General features: G+C 46.4%; 1 protein-coding gene across 2 annotated transcripts in view; it reads left to right on the forward strand.

Annotated features, from left to right (window-relative positions):
* Positions 1 to 678: 678 nt before the first annotated feature.
* The window catches only part of rwdd1 (RWD domain containing 1), a 60,735-nt gene continuing 44,313 nt past the window's right edge, over positions 679 to 17,100 (forward strand). The window contains exon 1 of one of the 2 annotated variants that reach the window (XM_070884466.1): positions 679 to 875. In XM_070884466.1, coding sequence (XP_070740567.1) covers positions 803 to 875 — 73 coding nt within the window. In that variant the 5' untranslated portion in view covers positions 679 to 802. The remainder of the gene's footprint in view (positions 876 to 17,100) is intronic. The other variant, XM_070884467.1, reaches the window with a different exon arrangement.

Genomic DNA, 17,100 nt, shown 5'->3' on the forward strand with positions numbered 1-17,100 from the left:
TCCTCAAGTGTCACACTGAGCTTCCGGTCGCCTGTCACTTTAATTCTCCATTCCACTCCCACTCTGATATCCTTGTCCTCAGTCTCCTACAGTGTTCCAACGAAGCTCAATGCAAGCTCGAGAAACAGCACCTCATCTTTCGTTTAAGCACTTTACAGCCTTCTGGATTCAACATCGAATTCAACAATTTTGGAGTGTAACCGCTGCCCATCTTTGGCTCCCTCCCCTGTGGACGGAGCCTGTTTCTTTTTTTCTCTTTGTCTCCAATAGCAGCTGGTAATTATTCCACCATTCCCACCCAATCTAGACTAACCTTTTTCTAATTCCTGTCATTACCATTTCAATTCGGCCCATCATCCCTTTTGTCTCTCCAATCTCTCCTGCCTTCCACCCTATCATTGACCTTCCCTTTTGTGCTTCCTCTCCCCCTTTCAGTGCTTGTTAAGAATGTGTTCTTTTCCAACATTCTAGTTCTGAGGAAGAGCCATCGACCTGAAATGTTAACTCTGTTTCTCTCTCCACAGATGCTGCCTGGCCCGCTGAGATTTCCAGCATTTTGTCTTGTTGTTGCTCTCTCCTCGTCCCTTCAAATCAGTGACGACATTCCCGCGCCACGTGACACGGCCGCAGGCTGGGCAAAGTAAATCGATGGCGGGCACGTCGATCGGTCGATCGAGCGAACGGGGGATCGGTTTGCCACTTGTTGCGGTGCCGGAAGCCGGGCCTGAGCCGGAGCAGCAGCAGCCGCGGCCGGAGCGTGTGCTAGAGGGTTTCTCTCAATGGCATTTCTCCGCCGCGCAAGATGACCGATTACATCGAGGAGCAGCGCAACGAGCTGGAGGCGCTGGAGTCCATTTACCCAGACTCGTTCACAGGTGAGCGGCCTCTCCCTCCCTGTGTCTGGGGAGGCTTCACCGAGCGAGGGAAGGGGACGGGACGGGACGGGACGGAGCCCGCAATGGAGGGCGTGTGTGTCTCGGCATGTGTCCGGGCTGCACTGACACACCGGGCGGGGGCAGGAGGACAATTGTTCAGCAGCTTCCAGACAGGGGGTCAACATTGACCATAGTGACCGGCTCCTTTTTGTGGGGGTGGATGGGGATTGGGCGGGGTGAGAAGGGCTTTGCTTTCCTTTCCAGAAAACGCCCTACTGTTTAAAAAGAACTGACCGCGTGCATTTTAGTTTGCAGTTCCGAGGCAACGACAATCTTTTGGTCAAAATCGGACTCCACAACCCATGGGTTTCCCATGTTCACTCTGTTAAGCCCTCCCTCAGTGCACTGGAGTGTCAGCCTGCAGCATGTGCTCCAGTCACAACCTGCTGACTCAGTCACAGTGCTACCACTCAGCAAACGCTGACACCCGAATTAAGATTATGAATGTGATTGAGCTCAAATGTTAAAGTAGCCTCATTACAAAAATACATTTGCAAAAAAAAACTGCGCAGATTAAGGGACTGGCTGGTGGGGGAAGAAAAATGTAATGTCAATATAAGATTGGATCAATCATGAGAACAAAAAAAGAATTGGGAGCAGGAGTAGGCCACTCGAGCCTGCTCCGCCATTCAATACATAAGAAATAGGAGTAGGCCATTTGGTCCCTCGAGCCAGCTCTGCCATTCAATAAGATCATGGCTGATCTGATCCTGGCCTCCATTCCACTTCCCTGCCTGCTCCCCATAACCTTTGTCTCCCTTATCTTTCAAAAATATGTCTATCTCCACCTTAAATATATTCAATGACCCAGCCTCCACAGCTCTCTGGGCTAGAGAATTCCAAAGACCTATGACCTTCTGAGAAGAAATTCCTCCTCATCTCCGTTTTAAATGTGCAACCCCTTATTCTGAAGCTGTGCCCCCTAGTTTTAGATTCCCCCACAAGGGGAAACATCCTTTCTCCATCTACCCTGTCGAGCCCCCTCAGAATTTAATACATTTCAATAAGATCACCCCTTTTTTTCTAAACTCCAATGAGTATAGGCCCAATCTGCTCAACCTTTCTTCAGAAGGCAACCCCTTCTCAGGAATCAACCTCGTAAACCTTCGCTAAACTTCAGGTATGGTCTCACCAACGCCCTGTACAGTTGGAGCAGGATTTTGCTGCTTTGATACTCTATCCCCCTTGCAATAAAGGCCAACATTCCATTTGCCTTCCTAATTACTTGCTGTAGCTGCATGCTAACGTTTTGTGTTTCATGCCAGATCCGGCAGCATTTTGTAATCTCTGCCCATTTAAATAATTTGCTTTTTTATTTTTCCTCCCAAAGTGGATAACCTCACATTTTCCCACATTATATTCCATCTGTCAAATTTTGCCCACTCACTTAGCTTATCCATATCTCTTTGCAGATTCTTTGCGTCCTTCTCAGCTTATGTATATCTCTTTGCAGATTCTTTGTGTCCTTCTCACAACTTGTTTCCCATCTATCTTTGTAGCATCAGCAAATTTGGCTACATTACACTCGATCCCTTCATCCAAGTCATTAATATAGATTGTAAATAGTTGAGGCCCCAGCACTGTGGCCCCACTAGTTACAGTATGCCAACCTGAAAATGACCCATTTATCCTGACTCTCTGTTTTCTGTTAGTTAGTAGATTCTTTATCCATATTACCCCCAACCCTGTGAGCTCTTATCTTGTACAATAACCTTTTATGTGGCACCTTATCAAATACCTTCTGGAAATCCCAATACATGACATTTACTGGTTTCCCCTTTATCCACCCTGCTCGTTACATCCTCAAAGGACTCCAGCAAATTTGTCAAACATGATTTGCCTTTCATAAAACCATGCTGACTCTGCTTGACTATATTATGATTTTCTAAATATTCTGCAACAACTTCCTTAATGGACTCCAGCATTTTCCCAATGACAGATGTTAGGCTAACTGGTCTGTAGTTTCCTGCTTTCTGTCTCCCTCCTTTCTTAAATAGGGGCATTACATTTGCAGTTTTCCAATCCACTGGGACATCTCCAGAATCCAGGGAATTTTTGTAGATTACAACCAATGCATCCACTATCTCTGCAGCCTCTTTTAAGACCCTAGGATGCAGGCCGTCAGGTCCAGGGGACTTGTCCACCTTGGCCTCGTATTTTTTCTCTAGTGATTGTTTTAAGTTGTGTCCTCCCAATAGCCCCTTGATTAACAATTATTGGGATGCTTTTAGTTTCTTCTACTGTGAAGACCGATACAAAATATTTGTTCAAAGTCTCTGCCATTTCCCTGTTTCCCATTATTAATTCTCCAGTCTCATCCTCTAAGGGACCAACCATTATTTTAGCTACTCTCTTTCTTTTTATATACCTGTAGAAGCTCTTACTGTCTGTTTTTATATTTCTTTCAAGTTTACTCTCATAATCTATCTTTTTTTTAGTCCGCTGTTGCTGGTTTCTAATGATGTCAGAATCCTCTGGCCTTTCACAAATCTTCGCAACATTGTATGAAACATAGAAACATAGAAAATAGGGGCAGGAGTAGGCCATTCGGCCCTTCGAGCCTGCACCGCCATTCAATAAGATCATGGCTGATCATTCACCTCAGTTACCCCTTTCCTGCTTTCTCTCCATACCCCTTGATCCCTTTAGCCTTAAGGGCCATATCTAACTTCCTCTTGAATGTATCCAATGAACCGGCATCAACAACTCTCTGCGGTACAAAATTCCACAGGTTAACAACTCTCTGAGTGAAGAAGTTTCTCCTCATCTCAGTCCTAAATGGCTTACCCCTTATCCTTAGACTGTGTCCCCTGGTTCTGGACTTCCCCAACATCGGGGACGTTCTTCCTGCATCTAACCTGTCCAGTCCTGTCAGAATTTTCTATGTTTCTATGAGATACCCTCTCATCCTTCTAAACTCCAGTGAATAAAGGTCCAGTCGATTCAGTCTCTCCTCATATATCAGTCCAGCCATCCTGGGAATCAGTCTGGTGAACTTTTGCTGCACCCCCTCAATAGCAAGAATATCCTTCCTCAGATTAGGAGACCAAAACTGAACACACTATTCCAGGTGAGGCCTCACCAAGGCCCTGTACAACTGCAGTAAGACCTCCCTGCTGCTATACTCAAATCCCCTAGCTATGAAAGCCAACATACTTCTTCACTGCCTGCTGTACCTGTATGCCAACTTTCAATAACTGATGTACCATGACACCTAGATCTCGTTGCACCTCCCCTTTTCCTAATCTGCCGCCATTCAGATAGGGTTAAGTGAAGAAGGATGAGAGGGGGCACTGTTGGAGGTGCTGTCTGTCAGATAAGATGTTACGTCAAAGCCCCATCTGTCCTGTTGTACATGTAAATGATCCCATGGCACTAGTTGAAGAACCAGTGGAGTTCTGGTTCCAATACTGAACCCTCAAACAATACCATTAAAACAGATTATCTTGTCATTTATCTCATGGCAGTTGTGGGCTCTTGCTGTGTGTTAATTGGCTACTGCCCTTTATTGCAACAGTGACGTTTTAATATTCATTCTCAGGTTATGGGCGTCACTGGCAAGGCCAGCATTTCTTGCCCATCCCTAATTGCTCCTGAAGGTGGTGGTGATCCGCCGCCTTAACAGCGGTGTTAGGGAGAGAGTTCCAGGATTTTGACCCAGCGACGATTAAGGAATGGCGACACATCTCAGTCAGGATGGTGTGTGACTTGGAGATGGTGGTGGTCTCATGCACCTGTTGCCCTTGTCCTTCTACATGATAGAGGTTGCGGTTTTGGAAGGTGCTGCAGCGCATCTTGTAGATGTTACACACTGCAGACACTGTGCCGGTGGTGGAAGGAGTGAATGTTTAAGATGGTGGATATGGTGCCAATCAAGCGGGCTGCTTTGTCCTGGATGGTGTCGAGCTTCTTGAGTGTTGTTGGAGCTGTGCTTATCCAGGCAAGTGGAGAGTATTCCATCCTGACTTGTGCCTTCGGGAGTTAGGAGGTGAGTCACTTGCTGCAGAATACCCAACCTCTGACCTTCTCTTGTAGCCACACCATTTCTGGCTGGTCCAGTTAAGTTTCTGGTCAATGGTGACCCCCAGGATGTTAATGGTGGGGGATTCAATGATGGTAATGCCATTGAAAGTCAAGTGGAGGTGGATAGACTTTCTCTTGTTGGAGATGATCATTGTCTGGCACATGTGTGGCACGGATTCTACTTGCCTCTTATCAGCCCAAGCCTGAATGTTGTCCAGGTCTTGTTGCATATGGGAATGGACTGCTTCATTATCTGAGGAGTTGCGAATGAAACTGCACACTGTGCAATCATCAGCGAACATCCTCATTTCTGACCTTATAATGGAGGGAAGGTCATTGATGAAGCAGCTGAAGACGGTTGGTCCAGTGGAGAGTTTTCCCCCTGATTCCCATTGACTTAAATTTTACTAGGGCTCCTTGATGCCACACTAGGTCAAATGCAGCCTTAATGGCAATGGCAGTCACTCTCGCCTCGTCTCTGGAATTCAGCTCTTTTGTCCATGTTTGGATCATGGCTGTAATGAGGTCTGGAGCCGAGTGGTTCTGGCGGAACCCAAACTGGGCATCGGCATACCTGGGTAATTTTTCACTTAGTTGGAAAGATGCCAGTGTTGTAGCTGTACTGGAACAGCTTGGCTAGAGTCTCAGCTAGTTCTGGAGCACGAGTTATCAGCATGACAGCCACGATGTTGTCGGGGCCCATGGCCTTTGCTGTATCCAGTGCACTGAGACAAATCTTGATATCATGTGGAGTGCATGAGGCATGGGTTGCTTGAGCAGTATCCCAGAGTACTTAAGGAGGTGGCCTTGGAAATAGCGGATGCATTGACAGTCATTTTCCAACATTCCATAGATTCTGGATCAGTTCCTATCGAGTGGAGGATAGCCAATGTAACCCCACTTTTTAAAAACGGAAGGAGAGAGAAAACAGGGAATTATAGACCGGTCAGCCTGACATTAGTAGTGGGTAAAATGATGGAATCAATTATTAAGGATGTCATAGCAGCGCATTTGGAAAGAGGTGACATGATAGGTCCAAGTCAGCATGGATTTGTGAAAGGGAAATCATGCTTGACAAATCTTCTGGAATTTTTTGAGGATGTTTCCAGTAGAGTGGACAAGGGAGAACCAGTTGATGTGGTATATTTGGACTTTCAGAAGGCTTTCGACAAGGTCCCACACAAGAGATTAATGTGCAAAGTTAAAGCACATGGGATTGGGGGTAGTGTGCTGACATGGATTGAGAACTGGTTGTCAGACAGGAAGCAAAGAGTAGGAGTAAATGGGTACTTTTCAGAATGGCAGGCAGTGACTAGTGGGGTACCGCAAGGTTCTGTGCTGGGGCCCCAGCTGTTTACATTGTACATTAATGATTTAGACAAGGGAATTAAATGTAGTATCTCCAAGTTTGTGGATGACACTAAGTTGGGTGGCAGTGTGAGCTGCGAGGAGGATGCTATGAGGTTGCAGAGTGACTTGGATAGGTTAGGTGAGTGGGCAAATGCATGGCAGATGAAGTATAATGTGGATAAATGTGAGGTTATTCACTTTGGTGGTAAAAACAGAGAGACAGACTATTATCTGAATGGTGACAGATTAGGAAAAGGGGAGGTGCAACGAGACCTGGGTGTCATGGTACATCAGTCATTGAAGGTTGGCATGCAGGTACAGCAGGCGGTTAAGAAAGCAAATGGCATGTTGGCCTTCATAGCGAGGGGATTTGAGTACAGGGGCAGGGAGGTGTTACTACAGTTGTACAGGGCCTTGATGAGGCCACACCTGGAGTATTGTGTACAGTTTTGGTCTCCGAACTTGAGGAAGGACATTCTTGCTATTAAGGGAGTGCAGCGAAGGTTCACCAGACTGATTCCCGGAATGGCGGGACTGACATATCAAGAAAGACTGGATCAACTGGGCTTGTATTCACTGGAGTTCAGAAGAATGAGAGAGGATCTCATAGAAACGTTTAAAATTCTGACGGGTTTAGACAGGTTAGATGCAGGAAGAATGTTCCCAATGTTGGGGAAGTCCAGAACCAGGGGTCACAGTCTAAGGATAAGGGGTAAGCCATTTAGGACCGAGATGAGGAGAAACTTCTTCACCCAGAGAGTGGTGAACCTGTGGAATTCTCTACCACAGAAAGTTGTTGAGGCCAATTCACTAAATATATTCAAAAAGGAGTTAGATGTAGTCCTTACTACTAGGGGGATCAAGGGGTATGGCGAGAAAGCAGGAATGGGGTACTGAAGTTGCATGTTCAGCCATGAACTCATTGAATGGCGGTGCAGGCTCGAAGGGCTGAATGGCCTACTCCTGCACCTATTTTCTATGTCACGGAACCAACCAGGGGCAGGTGATCTTAGATCTGGTCCTGTGTAATGAGACAGGATTAATAAACAATCTCCGAGTAAAGGATCCCCTTGGAATGAGTGATTATAGCATGATTGAATTTCAAATTCAGATGGAGGGTGAGAAAGTTGGATCTCTAACCAGCGTACTAAGCTTAAATAAAGGAGACTCTGAAGGTATGAGGGCTGAGTTGGCTTAAGTGGACTGGGAAAATAGATTAAAGTGTAGGACGGTTGATGAACAGTGGTGTACATTTAAGGAGATATTTCACAACTCAAGAAAAATATATTCCAGTGAGGAGAAATGGGTGCAAGAGAAAAGATAGCCATCCGTGGCTAACGAAAGAAATAGAGGATGGTATCCAATTAAAAACAAGGACATACAATGTGGACAAAACTAGTGGGTGGACAGAAGATTGGGAAGCGTTTAAATGCTAACAAAGAATGACTCAAAAAATGATTACGAAAAGGAAGATAGACTATGAAAGTAAACTAGCACGAAATATAAAAAACGATAGCAAGAGTTTCTATAGGTATATAAAAAGGAAGAGAGTGGCTAGAGTAAATGTTGGTCCCTTAGAGGACGAGACCGGGGAATTAGTAATGGGGAACATGGAGATGGCAGAAACTCTGAACAAATATTTTGTATCCGTCTTTATGGTAGAGGACACTAATATTCCAACAGTGAATAGTTAAGGGGGGAGGAACTTAACACAATCATAATCACTAAAGAGGTGGTACTCAGTAAGATAATGGGACTAAAGGCGGATAAATCCCCTGGACCTGATGGCTTGCATCCTAGGGTCTTGAGAAGTAGCGGCAGGGATAGTGGATGCATTGGTTGTAATTTACCAAAATTCCCTGGATTCTGGAGAGGTCCCAGCAGATTGGAAAACTGCAAAGGTAACGCTCCTATTTAAAAAAAGGAGGCAGACAAAAAGCAGGAAACTATAGACTAGTTAGCCTAACATCTGTGGTTGGTGAAAATGTTGGAGCCCATTATTAAAGAAACAGTAGCAGGACATTTGGAAAAGCAAAATTCAGTCAGGCAGAGTCAGCATGGATTTATGAAGGGGAAGTCATGTTTGACAAATTTGCTGAAATTCTTTGAGGATGTAATGAACAGGGTGGATAAAGGAGAACCAGTGGATGTGGTGTATTTGGACTTTCAGAAGGCATTTGACAAGGTGCCACATAAAAGGTTACTGCACAAGATAAAAGTTCACGGGGTTGGGGTAATATATCAGCATGGATAGAGGATTGGCTAACGAACAGAGAACAGAGTAGGGATAAATGGTTAATTCTCAGGTTGTCAATCAGTAACCAGTGGGGTGCCGCAGGGATCAGTGCTGGGACCCCAACTATTTACAATCTATATTAACGACTTTGAGGAACGGACTGAGTGTAACGTAGCCAAGTTTGCCGACGATACAAAGATGGGAGGAAAAGCAATGTGTGAGGAGGACACAAAATCTGCAAAAGGACAAAGACAGGCTAAGTGAGTGGGCAAACATTTGGCAGATGGAGTATAATGTTGGAAAGTGTGAGGTCATGCACTTTGGCAGAAAAAAAATCAATGACCAAGTTATTATTTAAATGGAGAAAGATTGCAAAATGCTGCAGTACAGAGGGACCTGGGGGTACTTGTGTATGAAACACAAAAGGTTAGTATGCATGTACATCAAGTGATCAGGAAGGCCAATGGAACCTTGGCCTTTATTGCAAAGGGAATGGAGTATAAAAGCAGGGAAGTCTTGCGACAGTTGTACAGGGTATTGGTGAAGCCACACCTGGAATAATGCATGCAGTGTTGATTTCTATACTTATGAAAGGATATACTTGCTTTGGAGGTAGTTCAGAGAAGGTTCACAAGGTTGATTCCAGAGATGAGGGGGTTGACTTATGAGGAAAAGTTGAGTAGGTTGGGTCTCTACTCATTGGAATTCAGAAGAATGAGAGGTGATCTTATTGAAATGTATAAAATTATGAGGGGGCTTGACAAGGTGGATGCAGAGAGGATGTTTCCACTGATAGGGCCCAAGTTTCCACATGATTCGCGCCTGATTTTTAGGAGCAACTGGTGGAGAACGGACTATTTTAGAAATCGCAATTCTCCACATTTTCTTTTCTGCAGTTCTAGTCAGGTAGAACAGTTCTAGTTTAGAACAGAATTTTTTCTTCAAAAGGGGGCGTGTCCGGCCACTGACGCCTGATTTGAAAGTTTCCACAGTGAAAATGTACTCCAAACTAAAGTAGAATGGCGCCAGTGAAGATTTTTGTAGAACTGAAAAAACCTGTTCTACACATTAAAAAATCAGGCGCAGGTTACAAATTAGGCGCCCAGAACGAGGTGGGGGGGAAGGGAACTCATTAAATTTGACAATAAATCCTTATTTATACTTCTACAAATATTATACAAATAAATCCAACCTGAATAAACATTTATAAGCCAAGAAAAGATTAAATAAACCATCTTCCTACCTGTGTGAAAGTGCTTCAGCCAGGGAGAATTCTGCAGCTGTTCGTGCTGCTGAGCGAGAGAAGAGAGAAGAGAGAAGAGAGAAGAGAGAAGAGAGAAGAGAGAAGAGAGAAGAGAGAAGAGAGAAGAGAGAAGAGAGAAGAGAGAAGACCCCGGGTCGGGGAGCGGGCCTCGGGGCGGGGGGGAGAGCTGGTCTCGGGTCTCTGTCGGGGGGGGGAGAGCGGGTATCGGGGCGGTGGGGGGGAGCGGGTCTCGGGTGTCGGGGCTGGGGGGGTGGGGGGAGCGGGTCTCAGGTGTCGGGTCTGGTCGGCGGGAGGGGGAGCGAGTGTCGGGTCTGGTCGGGCGGGGAGCAGGAGCTGGCCGTGGGAGGAGCCTTATTCACGCAGCCCCAGTGAGGCCATTGGGCCAGGGCTAGGGGCTGCGTGCTTCGGGCCCCTCCCACACAGTTCGGTGCCTGGAGCTACTGCACTTGCGTGCCGACTGTAGCGCGCATGTGCAGAGGTCCCGGCACTGTTTTCAGCACAGGGACCTGGCTCCGCCCCCCCCACAGCTCGTGCCGAGTGCCACAGGACCTGTAAGTCGGTGGAGACTACCGAGGATTTTTTTAGGCGCCCAGCTCGGAGGGGCGCCGTTTTTTTTCTTGTGGAAACTTGGACCCATTGGGAGACTAGAACTAGAGGACATAATCTTAGAATAAGGGGCCGCCCATTTAAAACTGATGAGAAGATCTCATAGGGTTGTGGATCTGTGGAATTCGTTGCCTCATAGAGCTGTAGAAGCTGGGACATTGAATAAATTTAAAACAGAAATAGATAGTTTCTTAAACAATAAGGGGTTATGGAGAGCGGACAGGGAAGTGGACTTGAGTCCATGATTGGATCAGCCATGATCATATTAAATGGTGGAGTAGGCTCGAGGGGCCGTTTGGACTACTCCTGCTCCTATTTCTTACGTTCTTATGAATTGGCTGAAGACTAACTTCTGTGATGGTGGGGACCTAAGGAGGATGCCGAGCTCGATCAACCACTTGGCACTTCTGGCTGAAGATGGTTGCAAACGCTTCAGCTCCGCCATCATTGAGGATGGAGATCTTCGTGGAGCCTCCTCCCATTAGTTGTTTCATTGTCCACCACCATTCTGGATGTGGCAAGATTGCAGAGCTTTGATCTGATCCGTTGGTTGTGGAATCGCTTAACTCTCTGTAGCATGCTGCTTCTGCTGTTTAGCATGCATGTAGTCCTGGAGCAGCATGGAGGCCCCGACCTGTGTGAGAACACTAGCGGCAGGTCGGGGCCATAAAAGGAGCGGTGAGTGGCGGCCTGGGAGCAGCGTGGAGGCCCTGAACTGCGTGAGAACACTAGCGGCAGGTCGGGGCCATAAAAGGTGCGGCGGCCTGGGAGCAGCCTGGAGGCCCCGACCTGCGAGAGACCATCAGCGGCAGGTCGGGGCCATAAAAGGTGCGGCGGCCATTGCAAGGTACAGCACGAGCTGGTGCAGGAGGGCGACAGCAATGAAGAGTGATGTCATCAAGGTCCAGGTCTGTGATTGGAGCGTGGGCAGCGACTGGAGGAATGTTATCGAGGCCCAGGAGAGGTATGAGTTCAGGCCCAGGGACAGCATCGGCCAGCCCACACTGTGCTATGTGTGCACACTAGTCCATGCAGCAGAGCTGGTCTCCAGTCGTCTTGGATAACCCTTGCCACTGGATCAAGACCTAGCTCTGTCAAGTCCGTATGGTGGCTGGTGTGCAATGGCCACCACATGCCAAAAAAATCCACGCACAGACATCTTCCACCCTTGAGGATGTAGTTCAGGACCTGGAATATTATATCCTTCATTGAAACACCTGTGAACTCATCCATTTTTTGGCGTGGAAGCAAGTCATCCTCATTTCGAGGGACTGCCTATGATGAGTCCTGTGTTGTAGCTTCACCAGATTAGCACTTCATTTTTAGTTACAGCTGGTGCTGCTCCTGGCATGCTCTTCTGCACTCATTAACCAGGGTTGGTCCCCTGGCTTGATGGTAATGGTAGTGTGAGGGATATGCCGGACCATCAGGTCTCTACTGACCCCCAGGAATTCATTGGTGGACTTGCTGATTGCAGTGGTGATACTGAAGTTCAAGGAATTGGATTTTTCCTTGTTGAAAATAGTAATTACCTAGCACTTGTATGCGTGAATGTTACCTGCAACATGTCACCCCAAGCTTCATTAGCGGAGAAGTTGTGAATGGAGCTGAACATTGGAATTTTCAGTGAAGGCTCTCACTCTTGACCTTACGCTGAAAAGGTCATTGATAAAGTAGCTGAAAATTTTTGGGCCTGAGGAACTCTTGCAGCGATGTCCTGGGGATTGTGATGATTGGCCTATTGACCACCTTCCTGAGTGTCCGGTGTGATACTTGAAGGGTTTTCCTGTTGATTGTCCCATTGACCTCGGGTTCGTTTGGTCCCCCTAGTTCCGCACTTGGTTATCGAGAGCAACAATTCTCACCTCTCACTATGTTCAGCTCTTGCACCCATGGTGGAATATCCTGATGACATTCTCTGCCTATCGTGAATAATGCCTCCTGGGTGAGGCACCCAAGTCAACATCTCAGAAATGGTTGGGTGAAAATTGCCACGAAAGCTTTGATATTATAGTTCTCTGTTAAATAAATCAGTAGTTTGTCATTGGGGAAATTATGAATGTCTTGGCAAAATATGACATTTTAAAGAGCTTTCTGTATCATTTTCTGAAATGATCGACGTCAAGATAGATCACATTTTAAAGTTAGTATGCAGGTACAGCAAGTAATCAGGAAGGCAAATGGAATGTTGGCCTTTAGTGCAAGGGGGATAGAATATAAAAGCAGAGAAGTCCTGCTACAACTGTGCAGGGTATTGGTGAGGCCACATCGAGAGTACTGCGAGCAGTTTTGGTCTCTGAATTTAAGGAATTATATATTTTCATTGGAGGCTGTTCAGAGAAGGTTCACTAGGTTGATTCTGGAGATAAGAGGGTTGACTTATGAAGGTAAGTTGGGACTATAATCATTGGAGTTGAGAAGAATGAGGTGTGATCTTATCGAAACATATAAGATAGTGGGCCCAAGTTTCCACAAGAAAAAAAACGGGCGCCCCTCCGAGCTGGGCGCCCGTTTTTCGCGCCTAAAACGGTGCCTAAAAAAATCCTCGGTATTCTCCACCTACTTGCAGGTCCTCTGGTCCTCGGCGCAGTCAGCACGAGCTGTGGGGGGGGCGGAGCCAGGTCCTGGCGCTGAAAACAGTGCCGGGACCTCTGCACATGCACGCTATAGTCGGCACGCAAGTGCAGTAGCTCCAGGCGCCGAACTGTGTGGGAGGGGCCCGAAGCACGCAGCCCCTAGCCCTGGCTGAATGGCCTCACTGGGGCTGCGTGAATGAGGCTCCTCACACGGCCAGCTCCTGCTCCCCCCCCCCCCCACCCCGACCAGACCCAGCACCCGCTCCCCCCCAGCCCCCCAGCCGACCCGACCCGACACCCGCTCCCCCGCCGACCAGACACCCGCTCCCCCGCCCTGACCCAAGACCCGACACCCGCTCCCCCCCCCCCCCCGACTGACCCGACCCGACCCGCCCTCTTCCCCCCCCTCCCGCTCTCTCTTCCCCCCCCGCTCTCTGCCCCCCTCCCACCCGCTCTCTTCCCCCCCCCCCCGCTCTCGCTCCCTCCCTCCCCTCCCTCCCTCCCTCCCCCTCTCCCTCTCTCTCCCCCCCTCTCTCTCCCCCCTCCCACCCGCTCTCTCTCCCCCCCCCCCCCCCCCCCCCGCCCCGCTCTCTCCCCACCCCCCGCTCTCTCTCCCTCCCTCCCCCCTCTCTCTCTCCCCCTTCTGCTCAGCGGCACGAACGGCTGCAGAATTCTCCCTGGCTGAAGCACTTTCACACAGGTAGGAAAATGTTTTCTTGGCTTATAAATGTTTATTCAGGTTGGATTTATTTGTATAATATTTGTAGAAATATAAATAAGGATTTATTGTCGAATTTAATGAATTTCCTTCCCCCCCCTTCCCCCCCACCTCGTTCTGGACGCCTAATTTGTAACCTGCGCCTGATTTTTTAATGTGTAGAACAGGTTTTTTCAGTTCTACAAAAATCTTCACTGGCTCCATTCTACTTTAGTTTGGAGTACATTTTCACTGTGGAAACTTTCAAATCAGGCGTCAGTGGCTGGACACGCCCCCTTTTGAAGAAAAAATTCTGTTCTAAAGTAGAACTGTTCTACCAAAGTAGAACTGTTCTACCTGACTAGAACTGCAGAAAAAAAAATGTGGAGAATTGCGATTTCTAAAATAGTCCGTTCTCCACCAGTTGCTCCGAAAAATCAGGCGCGAATCATGTGGAAACTTGGGCCCAATGAGAGGGCTCAACAAGTTGGATGCAGAGAGGATATTTCCACTCCTCGGGGAAACTCAAATTAGGGGGCATAGTCTCAGAATAAAGGGCCATCCATTTAAAAATGAGATGAGGAAGAATTTCTTCTGAGGATTGTAAATCTGTGGAGTTCTCTGCCCCAGAGAGCTGTGGAGGCTGGGTCATTTGAATATATTTAAGGTGGAGATAGACAGACTTTTGAGCAATAAGGGAATAAAGGGTTATGGGGAGCAGGCAGGGAAATATAGCTGAGTCCATGATCAAATCAGCCATGATCTTAATTAAATGGCAGAGCAGGCTCGAGGGGTCTAATGGCCTACTCCTATTTCTTATGTTCTTATGTTTTTAAAATCAGAGTGTGATAGTCATTCCTTGCAGCTCTGTATCTTCCCAAAGCCCTCCACGGATGATGGGATGGATATTCATGATTTTTTTAGTATTCTTTATTTTGGTAACACCTATATTGAAATTGCAGCACTTGAAGATTTGTCCGTAACAGCAATGGTGTGCATATTTGTGCAGAATTCCATTTTATAGATGTCACTCATGTTTCATACCAGGTTTACGTAAGGGATGTGGAATGTTGAAGCATTAAATAAGATAATACTTTAGCAGTTGCATTTAATATTCTTTACTTGCAAATGTGTTCTGGTGTGGGACAAGAAAAGGGGCAGAAAGAGGTACCAAGATAAAGAGCCTCAAATCAGAGCATCTAATTAGACATAAGGATATCTGTCCTCCCCTTGATGGTCTTTGCCTCTACCATTTCTCATTCTAGGCTAAGATCTGTTCTTGCTATCCTTTGCTCTGGCCCCTTCCTATTACATCCTGCTGATTACTTTATTCACTCTCTTTCACTCAGACTTCACTACATCCTGACGAGCATTGCCCTGGCGTCTGATGCTTTATTTTGTATCAGAAACATAATTTGAAATCAATATTTTTTTATTTCTCTTTTTAGTTCAGCATCTTCCATCTATCCAAACATATTGTGAAAGCTATCTAATATTGGTGTGTTTGGGCTATTAAAAACTGCAGTATCATTGGAAGTGGCTTGGATTGTTCCATAAGGAATGCAAGTAGTCAGCAGGATAATTGGGAGAGGGGGCAAAGCTAGTCTGCTTTTTCAGGACATGGACTGGGTCTTCAAATAACACATTGAAATGAAGTGATTGAGTGTATGCATGTAAATGTTGCAGTAGATCCTAGCCTCTCTGCTCTCATTCATACAAAGGTTTTCTCACATAAAGAATCCTGTTTTATAAATTTCTTTATACTTGGCTCTCGGGCTTGTATTTCAAAAGGAGATCTACCATATATATATAATTAATAGTCTTGCATATAGTGCACACTTCATGTAACCGTTTCCTGCCATTGATCTTTCAATTTTTAATCCCCATTTCTTGTTTTGGTTTCTGATTTATTCTCTCCATGTGACTCACTCCAACTCTTAACCTCCCAGCTGCTGATTTCCATCTCGACTTGCATGTGGTGCAGTTCGCAACAGCTCTGCCCATCTTGGGCTCTGGTATTTTTTTGAAGTGCTTATTGTGTATTTAGTGTCTTTATATTTATTTCATCTAATTTGTAATGTTTAAACCTCTAGGAGGAAGGTTGGATCTGGTTGGATTCCTCACTTTGGTGAACCCCAGCAGATCCTTCCTGCTTTCCATAATGTTTTGATTCTGCAGGTATGTCTGGATCCCTACATAATGTTATATTGCAAATATTATAAAAGCAGATTTTGTTGCTAAAAAAACAATTTAAGGTCAGGCCCTGACCTGATGGACAGACTGGTCACATTTCCCTGGGTTTGCTTCCTCTCTCCAATGCTGCTGTGGCTCCTTCGACACCAGTGCCCCAAGATAGTGGTCCCTTTTTAGACCAGAGGATTCCATACCTCAGTACTTCCAAATCTCAAGTCCCTCCCTTCCCACTCTAACCAGAGCACTGCCCTTCCCCAGACTAGATTGATCCTTGTATCTTTCGCTAATGCTCCCAGATTACCCGTCCCATGTTGCTGCCAGATCTGGATTGTGTCCTGCTTCCCAAAACCTAGGAATCCCCAACTACTATCAGGTGCCCGGAGTCATCCAGTAAATCAATCCCCATGTTCGACACCGCAGAATCCCTCTTCATATTACTCCCATTCCCCGAACCATCCCAAGTGCTGCCAAAGCATGGTAATCCCCCATAACTGCTAACTAAACACTATAGCTGAGTCCATGATCAGATCAGCCATGAGCTCGAGGGGCCAAATGGCCTAGTCCTGCTCCTATTTCTTATGTTCTAACCCTGTATACCGACTTACACTTTGCTATCATTTTCCTGTTGATCCTGAGTTTTCAAAAAAGGTCAGAGATAAAGAACTAAATGCATAGCCAGTGGAACATATAAGTGAACAAATTAAAGTTTTTGCAGAAACACGAACACCAGTAAAAAGAATCCCCGAATCTTGTAATGAAAATAGAATTTGGAGTATTCATCATTTTTTGATTCATTCTAAGGATGTGGGTATCGCTGGCAAAGTCATGATTTATTGCCCATCTTTAGTTGCACTGGTGGTTTTGATACAATTGAGTGGCTTGCTGGGCCATTTCAGAGGGGCAGTTAAAAGTCAATCATGTTGGTGTGGGACTGGAGTCACATATAGACCAGATTGGGTAAGGGTGGCATGTTTCTTTCCCTAAAGGACATTAGTAAACCTGTTGGATTTTTGCGACAATCAGGGTCACTTTTACTGATGCCAGCTTTTATTTCCAAAACTACCATGGTGGGATTTTAACACACATTCTCTGGATTGTTAGTCCAGTAACATAGGGCCCAAGTTTAGAGCCGCGCCTAGAACGGCGCAGTCCTGACCTGGACGCCTGTTTTTCACGCCACAAAGTGCGCCTAAAAAAAACCTCCAGATTCTCCACCTCCC

The sequence above is a fragment of the Pristiophorus japonicus genome, chromosome 7 (assembly GCF_044704955.1).
Source record: "Pristiophorus japonicus isolate sPriJap1 chromosome 7, sPriJap1.hap1, whole genome shotgun sequence".
Classification (NCBI taxonomy): Eukaryota; Metazoa; Chordata; class Chondrichthyes; family Pristiophoridae; genus Pristiophorus; species Pristiophorus japonicus.